Source organism: Brachyhypopomus gauderio, chromosome 1 (genome assembly GCF_052324685.1).
Source record: "Brachyhypopomus gauderio isolate BG-103 chromosome 1, BGAUD_0.2, whole genome shotgun sequence".
Taxonomy (NCBI): domain Eukaryota; kingdom Metazoa; phylum Chordata; class Actinopteri; order Gymnotiformes; family Hypopomidae; genus Brachyhypopomus; species Brachyhypopomus gauderio.
Window position 1 is genome coordinate 14,782,327 of NC_135211.1, and position 16,469 is coordinate 14,798,795.

General features: G+C 44.3%; 1 protein-coding gene across 1 annotated transcript in view; it reads left to right on the top strand.

The window, feature by feature from the left end:
• itga11a (integrin, alpha 11a) overlaps positions 1 to 16,469 on the top strand; it is a 42,242-nt gene that overhangs the window by 12,947 nt on the left and 12,826 nt on the right. Inside the window, exons 3-16 of the mRNA XM_076998470.1 lie at positions 1,623 to 1,735; positions 2,377 to 2,468; positions 4,453 to 4,567; positions 4,867 to 4,994; positions 5,257 to 5,405; positions 5,679 to 5,823; positions 6,330 to 6,495; positions 6,790 to 6,860; positions 9,478 to 9,622; positions 10,248 to 10,396; positions 11,871 to 12,014; positions 14,029 to 14,232; positions 14,461 to 14,591; positions 15,029 to 15,195. Of these exons, the coding sequence (XP_076854585.1) occupies positions 1,623 to 1,735; positions 2,377 to 2,468; positions 4,453 to 4,567; positions 4,867 to 4,994; positions 5,257 to 5,405; positions 5,679 to 5,823; positions 6,330 to 6,495; positions 6,790 to 6,860; positions 9,478 to 9,622; positions 10,248 to 10,396; positions 11,871 to 12,014; positions 14,029 to 14,232; positions 14,461 to 14,591; positions 15,029 to 15,195 (1,919 nt within the window). The remainder of the gene's footprint in view (positions 1 to 1,622; positions 1,736 to 2,376; positions 2,469 to 4,452; positions 4,568 to 4,866; positions 4,995 to 5,256; positions 5,406 to 5,678; positions 5,824 to 6,329; positions 6,496 to 6,789; positions 6,861 to 9,477; positions 9,623 to 10,247; positions 10,397 to 11,870; positions 12,015 to 14,028; positions 14,233 to 14,460; positions 14,592 to 15,028; positions 15,196 to 16,469) is intronic.

Consider the following 16,469-nt stretch of genomic DNA (forward strand, 5'->3'; position numbering starts at 1 on the left):
GGTGCAGAAAGCTCAAACTATGGCTCCTCCTGTTTTGTTTGGTGAGAGAATGCACGACTCAAGAATGCAACAATGACCGAGATCATTTCCAAGCAAGGTGATTGAATTGGGGATTTATGTCTGCAACAAAGATTGATGTAGCCCTCTTCAGAGGGTCTAGTGTCCTGAAGAAACAGGACAGGTGAGTTATGTCCTTCTGTGTGGCACGGAAAGTCCCGTCAGGTCAGCGGGGGGTCCACGTATGAGACACGCACAGACGTGAGCTTTCCTTCTGCATGTACACTTTTAAAAAGCCCTCTGTAAGTCAACTGCCATGGAGGTGGTTAATATAAAATGAAATAGAAAGAGGCTTTGGGGACTGAGGCACCCGGTGCTCTAGACCTCAAGTTATATTAGCCGTTTAATCCAAATGTACAGAGAGAGTATCAATGAATAAAGACGTTCAGTGTTTAAGGTTAGAAAGAAACATACTAGACGGTCCATGAGAGCCCAAGCTGAAAACATGAAAAGTGCTATATGACAGAAAATGGACTATTTAATAACAGGAATTGCCCTTTAAATTAGGACAGGAGCAGGAGCCATATGATTTGTGGTCGTTTCCATAGAAAGATCTTCTGGTCTGTGGACTGAGCACACACTGCTATACCTGTTGTGCCTTTCTTCTGTTATTGTGTCTGTAACTGCTGTCTCTGTTGCTTTTGTATGTCTAAGGGTAATTGGTTTCTACTGAAGAGCTTTATAGTTTTGAGGATTTCTGAAAACATTGCTCTCATTCAAAATCCTGTGCTATCAATGTTCTCTGTTCTTTAAGTCATTTGCTGAAATGTAAAGGCCAAGGATGACCTAGACAGGTGTGTAGCCTTGAACTTTTATTTCCCCTTTGATAAATCTGTCATATTTGAAGAATTTGGCAATCACTGGAAAAAAGGCACAATGTACAGATCTGTTATCCAGGAGGACTCGTGTCCTGTGACTACTGTTTTATTTAGCCGTGGTAATTCGGTCTAAGAGAGGGCCTGCTACCTACAACAGCTGCTGCTTGTCACACACTTCTGTCAACACACCTGACTGAGCTGCGTGTGTCAACAAATGAGTGTGTGTGTGTGTGTGTGTGTGTGTGTGTTGTGTGTGTGTGTGTGTGTGTGTCTCAGGAGAGACTTTACTTATTTATAAAATGTGCAGGTCTGTCGGTCAGTATTAATGGTGCAGTGTGTTTATGTGCTGTCAGTCTGGGTCACAACACACAGCCTCACATGCTGTCACACACACACACACACACACACACACACACACACACACACACACACACACACACACACACACACACACACTTCACATACCTCCCCGCCTTGTGTTTTCATTGACAAAGTGCACCAATGGCTAGCTCCGTTTGTTTCAACAGCCCTCCTCCTGTGACCGACCCCACATACCTGTCATCTCTTCTGTTCCGTCACTCCGGCCCGGAATACCCACACTTCCCAAGCAAACAGCAAAGCACAGGAATTTTAAACACGTCTCTCCCGATCCTCTCCTATGCCTGACTCCAGGTTTCCAGGTGTTTCACATTTTCAGAATTTCAACTTCTCAAGCTTCTAAGATTTTGTGGTGTTGTTTGCGCTCAGGTTGCTGGTGGGAGCGCCACTGGAATCAAACGGACAACATCAGACGGGTGACGTGTATAAGTGTCCTCTGAGCCGCCGAGCCGCCGGCCCCAGCTGCTCCAAACTCAATTTAGGTACTCTGTCTCCCAGCCCACAGTCCAGCAAACCATCCCCGCACAGATACTTGTGTAAATGCACTTTTAAAGGCATCGTAACTGTTTACTGTGCCGGTGTTATTAGTGCTCGATCCTTCCGTTAATCAGCTGGCTGGAGCTTCGGGGTTGTGGTTTGGTAAAGTGTTAGCAGGCATCTTGTGGTGTGAAAACCTGCAGGGGGAGACGGTCACAGTGATTCATTCTTTCCTCTGTTCTCAGTTTATATTCCTTTACACATCTGTACATCTGTGTGACACATCTGTATAAAGATACATATATATATATATATATATATATATATATATATATATATATATATATATATATATATATATATATATATATATATATATAGTTTATAAATATATACATATGGATGACATGTGGACATGGTTTTGTTAGTGAGTGTGTGTTTTAAATAGCTTCACAGGGACTCCTTGGTGTGTATTGTGGATTCAGCTGATGCTGTGTGTCTAGTCCATGTGTAAAAACACATGGTGCATTTTTGTATGTGGTCAGCGCTGGGCCACAGCTTTGTGCAATTTGCATAAATAGGAGCAGCATGCACATCTAAATGTTTATATGGCTGTTTCATTGTTGTTTTGTTTTATTCTGTTAAGGAAAGATATCACTGACCAATGTGTCTGAACGTAAAGACAAAATGAGACTGGGGATGACACTTACCTCCAACCCTAAAGACAACAGCTTTGTGGTGAGTTCAGGAGGATCCTAATATGTCTTCTATGTTCACCTTGTGCTGTACACATTGTAGGGGGTTTAGTTGTTTTATGCACTTACCCCTACCCAGTGTTGCCATAGTTACTTTGAAACAGTAATCCGACTACTGACTACTGACTACTTCTTTAAAAAGTAGCTCAGTTAAGTTACTGACTACTTGCTTTTAAAAGTAACTAAATTAGATTACTTTTAGTTACTTTCAGCAGAGGCTGATCCCCCGCCCCTATAACAGGAAAATGACTACCAGTTCTGCCAATACTCACTTTATTGACATGTATTTTAACCGGAACATCAAAAATGACACTGGCATTTGTAAACTTTTTCTTGAAATAGGCTTTGTTGTTTTTAAAATAAATAAATAAATAAGACAGTCTTTCTGTTCAACTCCGCCCACTTACAGGGTTGCCAATTCTCACGCATTGAGCGTGAGACACACGCATTTGACTGTCTTCACACGCTCACACGCCACACTTTCGATATCTCACGCCGAAAAAAAATCTAGTTTATTTACCTCTGATCCATATCTATGATTCAATGAGTTACTAGTTCGATCTGGCGCCAACCACCGGCGATCGATAGATCGTGATATAATACTGAATTTAGTCCATTTTACACCCCGCCCGGTAACAATTTACGTTCGCCGCCACCCCCCGGTTTTTTTCAGGTTTGACCTTGTGTTTTTGAAAGTAGACAGCACTCTGTCGCCAGCACAGAGTGTACAACGCACCTTAATGTTGTCATCCTTAACCGAAATAAAATCAAAATAATGCCTGTATTTCCAGCTGCTAAAGGCGACCCTCTCCTTCCATCTGACTTTGGCGCCGCAGAAATGACATAACCGCGCAAGAAACGTGTAGCCAAAAAATAAGAATGAATAACCTACGTTCCCCCGAAATGCAGAAATAGTAACGCACGATGTTTTAGATAAGTAACTTTAATCTGACTACTAGTTTTTAAATAGTAGTTGCGTTAGACTACTCGTTACTGAAAAAAGTAGTCCGACTACAGTAACGCGTTACTAAGTAACGCGTTACCGGCATCACTGCCCCTACCCCACTTACTTACAACCAATAACAGAAGTAGTTGCTGGCAGAGGCTTAACACATGTAGCCGACTTCATGAAGTCCCTTAATGCTAAAACATTCTGCTTTGTCAGAGGTTTGTCTTTTGGCTAGCCTGATTTATAGTTTAACCTAGTAAATGTGCACAGCAGATTGGATACTTTGCAGGGAATGTATATCAGCAATGTCTTCAACTATACCTCACTGTAGCTCTGAAGCAGTTATATATTTAAATATCTAGAGATGGAGATATATATTTATATATATATATATATATATATATATATATATATATATATATATATATATATATATATATAGAGAGAGAGAGAGAGAGAGAGAGAGAGAGAGAGAGAAAGAGGGGCAAGATTTCTTCAGACTTTCATCTTCAGTCCACAGCTCTACTCTCCCTCAGCTTTTTTACCACTACTGACCCTTCAAAAGTAACAACATACTGGGATCCTCACATACTGGGATCCTCACATACTGGGATCCTCCCACCAAATGATACAGACACAGGATTACACAGTGGATTTACTATCCTGAATAACCACTGACCATTTGTGACAGGGTCAGTTCAAAATTGCCCATTGTGATTGCACCTCCCTTATTTATGTGAGAGAGCAAAGCTGTGCACAGCAGTGGGACTAGATGAAAAGACTTCATAGATCAGACTTTGGACTACAGTACCCAGTTCATAGATCATCTAAGCCCTGACCACTGCACACCTGCTGATTTCAGATGGACAGTCCAGGATGTGTGGCAGTTTTAGTGCAGAAGCACTTATACCTGCATTGATAATGCAGGTTGACTTACCTATAGATGCAGTTATGACTTTCTGTGGACTGTAGTGAATCTTCATAGGGTAAAATGGAGTGTGTTCTCATTTGCTTTCAGGCATGTGGCCCACTGTGGTCGTATGAATGTGGCAGCTCCTACTACAGTACAGGAATCTGCTCCAGGGTCAACGCCAGCTTCAAATTCTCCCGCACCATAGCTCCAGCCTTCCAGAGTAAGCACGGTGCACCTGCACGCCCCGCCCGTGGCCTGAGTTAACGAGGAACACTATGAGCTGTGACATTTCTGTGGTGTTTCCAGTCCCTTTTTCTTGGATCTTCAACATTGTTTCCATGAGTCTGCGGTTATCTTCACATGTCAATGTTGAAAATCATTTTTTAATCTCTTCAATATAGAATATGACAAAGTTTTAAAGATGACACTTGTGTTAAAGGCTGTAGTAATTAGTTTTCAATGCTTGTAATTCTCAATGCTTATGATTGTAACATTTTATCTGCAAACTCATTCTTTCAGGATGTGAGACTTACATGGACATTGTGATCGTTCTGGATGGCTCTAATTCAATTTATCCATGGTATGAAGTTCAAGATTTTCTCATCAATATCCTACAGAAGTTCTACATTGGACCAGGACAGATACAGGTGTGCTACAAATTCACAAGCTAAGGTTGATGGTAACATATTCTGATTAGTGAGGAAACTGGATACACCTAGTTTTCAAATGATGACTACAGGCTACTCTTGATCTGGACTTATTTAATTTAATAAATTTCTCAATACATGGCAGGTAATAATGTAAAACAATTACAAACTATTTATTGTGTGTATGTTTATGCCAGCATTCATCCATGCATCTGTGTGTGTGTGTGTGTGTGTGTGTGTGTGTGTGTGTGTGTGTGTTCAGGTTGGTGTGGTGCAGTATGGGGAGAAGGTCGTGACTGAGTTCCAGCTGAGTGATTTTCGCTCAGTAGAGGACGTGGTGAAAGCTGCCCGCAAGATAGACCAGAGAGGTGGAGAGGAGACCAACACTGCCTTGGGCATCAGTGTGGCTCGGTACTACACACACTCACACACACACACATATGCATATGCATATGCATATGAACATATGAACATGCAGTCATGCACTTTAAACACGGAGACACTCATATGTCTGCAGAAAGGCATATGCAGTGTTTCATTGATGCATTACAAAATAATCATAATATTAGTATATGGTACCAGAAGCATCAAACATTCAGTGCTTGACCTTTGCACCCTGGAGAATGTATCTGTGAATCAAGCTGAAAGAATCGGCCTGTAACTGCATGGTCTGCATCTCCTCAGATCCGAGGCCTTCAAACAGGGTGGGAGGAGAGGGGCCAAGAAGGTCATGATCGTTATCACGGATGGGGAGTCGCACGACAGCCCGGATCTGCAGCAGGTCATCGAGGACAGCGAGAAGGACGGCATTGTTCGATACGCCATCGCCGTGAGTCACCTGCACGCCGTTCCTTTTCATTCATTAGTAGCTGTATGTACTGCTCTCTCTCTCTCTCCCCCTCTCTCTCTCTCTCTCTCTCTCTCTCTCCCCCTCTCTCTCTCTCCTATATCTTGCATCCTCTGAAAGAGTTGGAATTGTAGGCAAAGCAACTTCCAAAGCAACTGGGCAAGTGTGCACTGGTCTGCTACTGATCAAATGCTCAGTCTCACACTGGGGTAACGAGGTGGACAATTAAGAGTTCAGACACAACAGCATGGGCAAAAAACCTCTGAGATGATGTATATTTACTGACATCAGCAGAATATGGGGCATGGGCCCATTCCCTGGGAGTGACATGTCTAAGCCTCTCTTAAATAGATCTACATCGGAGGAGCTAAAATGGAATTAGCCCTGAGGAAGTTAAGGTTAAGGGATGCACGGGTGCCTCAGACTGGCTAATGGCTAGTAGTGGCAGGGAGCCGTCTTAGTGTCTGGACTTCGTCTCTCCCCACCAGGTGCTAGGCTATTACAATCGACGTGGGATCAACCCTGAAGCGTTCCTCAACGAGATAAAATACATCGCCAGCGACCCCGATGACAAGCATTTCTTCAACGTGACTGACGAAGCTGCCTTGAAGGACATCGTGGACGCTCTGGGAGAGAGGATCTTCAGCCTGGAAGGTAGTGCATTCTCCTCAAAATACCTGCTAGGTTTCATAGACCGCATGGCGTGCTGCCCACTACACAGTGAAAAGCTTCAGTCTATAAAACTTTTACAACATCTCCACATTGTTCTGAACTGTAAATCTCTGCACTTTGAAACTCGCTCGGTGTCATAACTCTTGCTAGTCGCTCGAAGGCTCAGCTGAAATGCAGCGTAGGGAGTTCTAAGCCAGACCCCTTCACCTCCTTCTGCACTCACTCTGAGATCACTCTGTGTGCTCTGTATGTGTTCACTATGTGCTCTGTCTGTAGGAACCAGTAAGAACGGGACAGCATTTGGTCTCCAGATGTCCCAAGCTGGTTTCTCGACACATATAGTTGAGGTAAGCATTGCTGTTTGCCTGTCTTGTCAATTTGCTTGCCTCTGTTCAGATTTTGCCTTATCCAGTCCTTTCCTATATAGACTGGTTTTTCATGAATTGCGATCCCATGCCCTGTCCAGCCTTGCCAAATTCAGGCGGTTTTTCTCTCCGTGGATGTTGAAGTCATCGTGCTACATGACACCCTCGCATCTTTGTCCCCAACAATGCAGACAGGGCCGTTGTCCAATCCCCCGTTCCAAAAGACACGAATACAAGACTCCTCGTTGTTTCCCAGGGGAGGAATACTAAAGTGAGTGGTGAGGAGGAAATGTTCCTCAAAAGTGGGAAAGGAAAAGAAGTCCCCTTCTTTCCTGCTTGTGTGTTTTTCCTGCAGCTGATAGCAGTGTGAAAGTTGCTGGCTCATGAGCTGACACAGCTGGCCTGTCCTCCAACACAGTCCCATGGCCTCCACGCTCCAGACTGTAACTGCACGTCCGCAGAACTATCCATGGCAGTGCGTCCAAAACCCATGCCAGACTGTACCTGTAGTTTCACTCTTCTCCTGGACTGGAGCACTACTTATCTTCATTGGTGTCCAGGCTGCACTCTCTGCTGATGCAACCACATCAATTTTCCGATGCATCACCACAGAAGAGGCCCAACCTGCCTTGGGAATTATAAATATATATATTTTTTGTGGGTTAAAAAAAGTAGATAGGAAAACTGCAGATGGAGATCCCAACCTCCAGGCTACCAAAGGCCTGGGATAACACTTGCTCAGAGGCAACCTGAGTGTTGAGAAGAGGATTAACTTCTTGGAAAGAATCTTTTGAGTTTTAGGGAAAAATAGTCCCCCCCCCAAAAAGCACAGATGTTTTTTGCTGATGCTGGGCTCTGCCACCATAAAATATGGCTTAATCCATATGTATTAAGATGTTCCACTCTGTGTAGTCTTGACTCATCATATTTGCTTAATTTGTTCATTTTCTTTGGCTGTTGGTAATCACCATGGAAGGCGATCTCGGCAAAGTTTAAAAATTTACTGTAACCTGATGCAATAATGATGGCTGATATTTCTTTAATATCTTTATGACTGATTTCCAAAAGAGAGAAAAATAAGTTTTAAATTATCTTAGGTATGAGTTGTTATAGGAAATCAAACTATTTGACAGTACATATAATAATAGTGCTTGATGTAGCATATCAGATAACAGATCAAAGCGTTTCATAAGATCACAAGTCTAAATGATAAATTATTCCATGAATGCTAAATTCTTTTAATACTTCATCAAGACCTAGAGTTAATGAATTTGGTAGACACTGTTATCAAAGAGGGACTTACATATTTATCAGTATAACAGCCTGTGTGTTCCGTTGGACTCAAACCCTTGGCCTTAGCATTGTTAGTACTTCAATCCACCTTCACCACATTATGTAGACACCAACTTGCTTTGGTCACTTCAGAAGACACACAGTCTCAGCTAATCATGCATTTGCTTTGGTGTTCAGCTGGAATGCTGAATGATAAGTTCTGAACCCAGCAACAGCACAAACAGCTGTATATCCTCTTACCGTGATCCTTGTACTCTCCTTCATGCTGCGAGAGTTTGGTATCAGATTGTTGTTGTCCTCTTGCATTTAGCATAACATCAAGTTTCAGATCAGATCAAGTTTTCATTGGACATCGATGCACATGCATCAAGATGCAGCACAAAAGGCATGATGCAACAACCACTGTGATTTGCTTTAGAACCCGTGCAATGATCCTTGGAACTCAGTCGGTTGGTTATTAGCTCTGGTTCTGGAAGCTCGGTGGAGCCAACCCAGTGTGATGAGTCTGGATAAGTTCATGGCCCTGTGTATCCTCATTTACTTAGTCATTGTTTTTTAAATAGATCTTTAGATAAGCCACGCAAGATTCCACAAGATTCTCCAGTTTGATTCTACTGCAGATTTGGTCTGTGTTTTTCACCTAGTCAAATAAAAGAGATTTAACTGCAGCACTAAAAACTGAGGTTGTTTAGAGTTTGTGTAGTTTCCATGGCAATGCTCTTCAACACATACAGACAGTCTTCCCAAGAAATATGTACTCTGCGAAATGGTAGACTTAGTGAATCACTATAATATTGATTTAGAATCAGTTCCAGTAGGCTACAAGGAATTTGTGGTGTTTTGCAATGCATAAACCACTGGAAAAAGGTTGCCGCTTCCCTATTTCAGACTGGCTGTTTCAAATTGACCTGGTCAAGCTGTAAAGCAATACAAAAATTGTGAAATATATTTGTGAATCAAGCAAGAATAATTTTACTGTCTTTCTCATGGCAAGCACTGTCTTGAATTTTGGTTAAATATATAGTTACGCTAATCCACATAATTGTGTTTACATTATTTTTCTGGCAAACATTTCACTCACTAAAATATGATTAATGTGACTAATTTGAAGTCCATCAGCAGTAGATCTTAATAGTTATTAATCACAGTGATGAACAAGGTTCACCGGCTCTCACTGAAGATCAGTTCAGCACAGTGGACTGAGGAACTCACACAGTGCAAAGCCAATGTTGACAAAAACATGAAGCAAACAGCTGGCCGACTGTGGCTAACGTCTTATGCGTGCGTGTGGTCATCTTCCCCGCAGGATGGGATCCTTGTGGGAGCCGTCGGGGCGTACGACTGGAACGGAGCCGTCCTAAAGGAGACCCGTCAGGGCAAGGTGGTCCCGCCCAAGTCCTCCTACGCACAGGAGTTCCCAGAGGAGCTCAAGAACCACGGCGCCTACTTGGGTACCTTTCTTTACCCTTGCACAGTGCGCAGATCTGGTAGATATCAGGATGAGTTCTGTAGACTTTGAGAGGTAAAGCAGGAAACGAAAGGGAGAGAAGGAGAAGAAAGCAAAAGAAAGAGTGAATCACCATCAGTTAAACATCTCACTTCTTTTCACATCCACATTCGTCTTGCTCCACGAGCATCTCCTTCCTCTCCCTCTGTTTCTGCACCATGCATTGCGCAACCTCTCACCCGATCTGTGGGTTTCTCATCTCGCCCTCTGTTGACGAAAGCCATGTGGTGAACGTGTGCACACTCTGTGGTTTATTGCCATAGCTCTGTCTTTAAACCGCTTCTTTGCTTTTCTCTCTCTCTCTCTCTCTCTCTCTCTCTTTCACCTGTGTTAAAACACAGTTCTGCAGAAGCTTGAGCTCTGCTGGCTGTGCCAATCTTTTTCAAAACTTAACAGCTTACTTTCTCTTCACATTATATATTTTACTACTGTGAAATTTAGTAAGGACTATGTAATTACATTACACTAGATGCCATATTAAAACGAAAGAAAATACTTGCTTTTATGGACTTATATTTTGTTGGTTTATATCAATAGTTAAGTTTTTCTGGTATTAATCATGGATGTAGGTTACACTGTGACGTCAGTGGTGTCAGCACGGAGTGGGCAGCTTTATGTAGCCGGAGCTCCACGTTTCAACCACACGGGAAAAGTTATCGTCTTTACCCTGAAGAACACAGGGGAGCTCACCATACTGCACTCACTGAAAGGCCAGCAGGTACCACATCAGCACAGCATTACCTCATAGCATTACCTCACAGAATTACCTCACAGCTTTACCTCATAGCATTACCTCACAGCCTTACCTCACAGTATTACCTCACAGCCTTACCTCACACCATTACCTCACAGCCTTATATCACAGTGTTACCTCACAGCATTACCTCACAGCCTTACCTCATAGCCTTGCTTCACAGGATTACCTCACAGCCTTACCTCACACCATTATCTCACAGCCTTACCTCACCGTTTAACCACATTGCCTTACCAGACCCTGCCTCATGCATCTGTAGTCTTACTTTATAGCCTTAACGCACACTGCCTGATGCATCTGTACAGCCTTACCACACAGCCTTACCAAACACTACCTCACATTTACACAGCCTTACCGTGCAATGCCACTCACATCTGCACACACACACACACACACACATGCACACACACAGACACACACAGCCATGGGCGCATTCACACACGCTCATGCAGCACACACACATTTACTCCCTGAATGATTTAGGCCGATGCACACTTTACTGCCTTATGTTACAACAAAGCACAACAAAGATTGGTTTTGCCAGACCACTGGACGATCCTGTAAGAGGAAACGTGCTTTCCTCTGTAAACGCCGCTTACTGTTTTATAAACAGTAGCACAGAGAGCACATCTCAGGCCTCTCCGTGTAAACAATGCTGAACACCCGCACTGCACTGTGGGGCTGTCAGCTAGGACACCACGGAGGGAGGTCAGAACATACAGCTTATCTCATGATGTTTTCCCCAAGAACACTTTTCGCAGAGTTCTGCTTCAGTAGTGGCAGCTAGCATCGGTGAGTCCAGGCTAAAAACCCAGCCATGTAATGTTATTCCCACACAGCTGCCTATATTTCTTCTTTTTTTTTTTGAGGACATGTTGCAGTCTAGACTCCACTGAGAGCCCATGTGCATCCAATAACAGTGTGTATTTCAGAACACAGACACACGCAAACACACCCCATGCTGACACAGAGCCCATTAAGCTACACATTGGCTGGGTTGTCATTGCCGTGATTATGTTTTTGTACAACAAGTCTCTGCTTGCCATATGACAGTTTGGGGCAGTGTGTTTAATATTGAAGTGTCAGCAGAGTAAGAGAGTCACCAGAAGACACCAGAAGAGCATTAAGGCAACAGCACAGTCCACTCAATAGCAGTTTATCAGAAAGGGAGCTGAACCTAACTGGGAAAACTGGGAAGGGTCACAAAAAGACATGCATTCCACAAAGACGGTAAACATGTCAGTAGACTAAATAAACCAACACACACATATACACACAACTCAACTCTCGATGTGGAGAGATTCTGGGAGTCCTTGCTATGTCTGTCACCCCCCCCCACCCTAGGTCCAGAGGCTGAGATGTATGATGTCTGTGTGTGTGGTCTGTGTGCTTACGGATTCCCACACACCTGCAGTTCTGACTCTCTACCTCCGTACAGATCGGATCCTACTACGGCAGTGAGATTGCTCCGTTAGACATCGATGGAGATGGAGTTACCGACTACCTGCTGGTCGCCGCACCTATGTTTTTTAGCGGAGGCTGGGAGAGAGGCAAGGTCTACCTCTACCGCATTACTGAACAGGTAAATACACAGCACACTGTGTCTCCCTACATCCACAGGGCAGAGGATTCCAACAGCAAAGAATAGTTATATAACTTTAACTTTATAGTTCAAGTTAGGAAATCAAACTATATGACAGTACATATAGTAGTACTTTATGTAGCATATCAGATAGTTTTGTTATGAAAAATTACAGACTAAAATGGGAGGAATTTACAGTTTAAACGTTTTGTTTCGATTTCTGTATTGATGAGGAACAATTGTGACTAGAGCTCTTTTGTACAATAATCTCTTACAAGCAGAGATACTTATCATTGAATTGAGCCCACTGCAGGTTTAAAATGGCTCACCGCCAAGTCCCGTATTAAGATCCTCTCAATGACAAAGAGACATTTGGCACCTGCCCTCCTGTCCTTCACTCCAGCACATTGAGCTCGGCAGAAAAACGTGTGGTTCCCTCACGCACTACTGACCTGCCTCTCGCACTACTGACCTGCCTCACGCACTACTGACCTGCCTCTCGCACTACTGACCTGCCTCTCGCACACCTGACCTGCCTCACGCACTACTGACCTGCCTCACGCACTACTGACCTGCCTCTCGCACTACTGACCTGCCTCATGCACTACTGACCTGCCTCTCGCACTACTGACCTTCCTCTCGCACTACTGACCTGCCTCACGCACTACTGACCTGCCTCTCGCACTACTGACCTGCCTCTCGCACTACTGACCTGCCTCTCGCACACCTGACCTGCCTCACGCACTACTGACCTGCCTCTCGCACTACTGACCTGCCTCATGCACTACTGACCTGCCTCTCGCACACCTGACCTGCCTCTCTTGTTTTACCCTGAGCTGTTTGGAGTTCCCAGGGGAGAAAAGGAAGATGCAGATCAGATATTCAAAAAGCCCAGATTTTGTTTTTGTCAGCAAAATGTGTTTCACTTCACAGCATGTGTGAGCTAAGGGGAGCACTGCTGTAGAGCAAACACATCAATTGTTTGAACTCAGATTCAAAGACCTTAGAACACATTGTCCCAATGTGAGTTTCAGTGCCTGCAATATGCCCTTAGCTTCTTAATACAAAATGTCATAAAGTTGGTATATAGCAAGTTGACCTTTGGGCACATCTGCGTTTACTTGCAGGAAGGGGTTAAGAAGGTAGAAAAGGAAAAGAGAGAGATGGTGTTTATGTGCTAGGAGTGTCCACTAAAGCCCAGGGGCTGCTTCTCCTTCTGCGTCTCCCCTGTTCCCCTGTCCCCCTGTCCCCCCGTCTGTGCTCCCTCATCCTCCTTCTCCCCCATTTTCTTCCTCACGTGACCTCCATCCATTCATGAGAAGCATAAAAACAGGTGATCTCATGTGCACGGAATTCCAGGGCAATATATTAATGAGAGAGGAATGTTATTCCCAGAGAGGAGGGGGGACGTGTGTGGCTAATTGTGCTCCCAAATACTTGGCTGACATGTAGAGTCTTTCTCATGACGAACTGCACTTCTCTCTCATACTTTCCGTCCTTAAAGAGACTAATTGATTTTAAAGGTATGGTGGGTGTCTTCTCACAGACTTTACCTTCACTGTAGACATTGACTGTTGCCAAAGGCGCTTAAGTGCTAATACGCTCACATTTTATGTATTTGACCTTCCAAGTCTGGGTATGTTAACAGATTGCTTGCTGTATTTAGATATCCTCTGGGAGTGCATGCATTGTTAAACAGTTTTGATGCAGACCATAAGGGTTCTGGCTCATTTTACTTGAAGAGGCAGAAAAAGTACAGTTTGTCATTTTGAATTCTTGTGTACATTTCTGGGTTTAGCTTTGAAAAAGGAATTTTAAGTAACAAGCAATAAACAAGAGAGAGCTTTTCAGAAAAACAAAAAAAAATGTTAAAAATGTTATCCACGTGTGAGCATGTTTGGTAGGTCTCATGGAATTAGCTGAAAAGTGTAAGCGACTCACACTGGGACACTCTGAGGGAGTGTCACACCAAGAGTCTCACACTAACGCAGCTCATTGGCCTGTGCCCTTCCAGCCTCGATTCATCCTGGAGGGGGCACTGGAGTTGCCCGAGCTGGGTCAGAACGCACGCTTCGGCTCTGCGCTGGCCCCAGTGCCCGATCTGAACGGAGACTCCTTTAATGATGTGGTAGTGGGAGCCCCGTTAGAGGACGAGCACAGAGGCGCCATTTACATCTACAACAGCCAAAGCAACCGCATCCTGCGCAAGTATAAACAGGTAGCAAAGTGCTGCAGCCATTACAGGTCATGGCTACAATTGCCCTATATATATATTCCAGCCATCTCCTTACATACAGTATACATACAGTATATACATAAGTGGTCTGAATAAGAGTGCCTGCCAAATGTAGTTCAGTTGTCTGCGATACTGGTGTTACCTCTGAACTGTTCTGTTATGGGGTCCGAGGAGAGAACATTTCAATCAGTTTGTCCTTCCCTCCTCCAGAGGATCGGTGCCACAGAGCTCGTCCCCGGTTTGCAGTACTTTGGGAGGAGCATTCATGGGAAGATGGACATGAACGGAGACGGGCTGGTGGATCTGGCAGTGGGGTCCCTCGGAGCAGCTGTCCTCCTCTGGTGGGTGAGGTCTTGGCTGCCCAAAACCAGCAATGGCTGAGTGCATGGTGGGACCTGATCTATGTCAAATGTCGTGCTCTCAGACAGAATAGCTTTGTTCGGCAGGTGAGATGCAGTACTTTCATCCTGATGCAGCATAGACCCCAGACAGTGAGGCCTGCTGCATGTGACTCCCTGCGTACGTGACCCCCTGTGCACGTGACCTCTGTGTACGTGACCCCCTGTGCACGTGACCTCTGTGTATGTGACCCCCTGTGTACGTAACCTCCTGTGCACTTGACCCCCTGTGCACATGACCACTGGTGCACATGGTCCCCTATGCATGTGAACCTCTGCGTATGTGATCCCATGCATACATGACCACCTACGCACGTAACCCCCCCCCCCCCCCCCTGCCATTCATATGTGCTTTATCTTTCTCTTGACCCTTGTCTCAGGTCCCGCAGTGTGATACGGATCAACGCCAATGTGCGATTTGAACCCAGCAAGATCAATGTCTTCAACAAGGACTGCCGGCGTGGAGGGAAGGACGTGACATGTATGTCGGCCGTGGTGTGCTTGAACATCACCGCCAGGACCGCTATCAAAGCCACGCAGGAAGTAGGTCAGTCCTCAGGGTCATCGTCTTAACATCTATAGTAACTCCATGACAAGCTGCCACAAACACTGGAATGTAGTAATTGGATTTTTTGTGATTAGTAATCAAAAGTTGCTGAAGTCCTTCAATGTTTTTTATTATGTTATTATCCCAGATCTTCTAATTACGCATGAAAGTGAAATTAACATTTTGTGAGTCGGGAACATTTGTTTTACTGCTGCATCTCAACAGAAAATATTTTGGTCATCCAGAGAAGTGCTTGAAAAGAGTTCATTCTCTCACAGACTTGGTACTGCATAAGAAAATTGAATTGTTTCCATAGCTGCTTCTCTTTATTTAAATGGATGAGAACTGCTTTTTTATTAGGGCATTAGCGTTAGTAGAGACAGTAACCTAAACAACTGCCTTCTCACAGCTCAGTTCATCTGAGGCTGCTAGGAAGAGCTTGCCACGTTTTAGGGTTTTAAAAATAACAGCGGAAGATGAACGGTTCAACACAAAGTGGGCTTTTGAACACTGAATGGCCTTGTTGACTCAAGCCCTTCCTTGGGAGGAACAATCTCAAACTGCAAAGCAGGCTGAGATGAATCTAGGAATCACGGATTATGAAATGAGTTTGCTTTTGAAATAGCACTGAATTGAAGTCTAAAATAAAATAGAATTTAGGCAACTGCTTTTTCATTCTTCCCTACATTGGTAGCATGCTGTGTTAAGATGTCATCATATAACTTGGGGCCAAAACTCTGGCGGTGTTTCATTTCAAGCCAGCCGTTCCACTGTGCTCCAGACATTCAGAAGGTTGCAGTTAACACAGATTACATTTTCTTGTGGGTCTAAAGTGGTGCCTGCGATATTCTTAGTGTTTCTGCATATCCTTTAGATCTCTGGTCCCAGGCACGGTGCCCTGTGCCTCTGTCAGCTCCAAACCCAGGAAGCCCTTTCTTATGCTAGTACTTTCTGGAGCTGTGCAGGGGTAGCATGGCACTGAGAGCATTATGGCCTGTCTAGCCCACACGCAGTGTGACACAAGGCCTCTCTGGTCACAAATTTGTGTTTTAAAAAGCACGCAGCACAGATTTGGTTTCTCCCTTGGCTCTTTGGGCCGTGTGTTTTGGGTTAACCGTCGTGACCCCGGGGCATCTCCATCACGCGGTGTCATACGTGTGAGATGAAGAAATGGCCTTCTCCCATGTTTGCCGTGAAATGGTCAACCAGGGAGGCAGACTGACAGATTTGCTGGCGTGCTAAACACGGAAGCACCCCTTCTGTGTGCTTGCCCA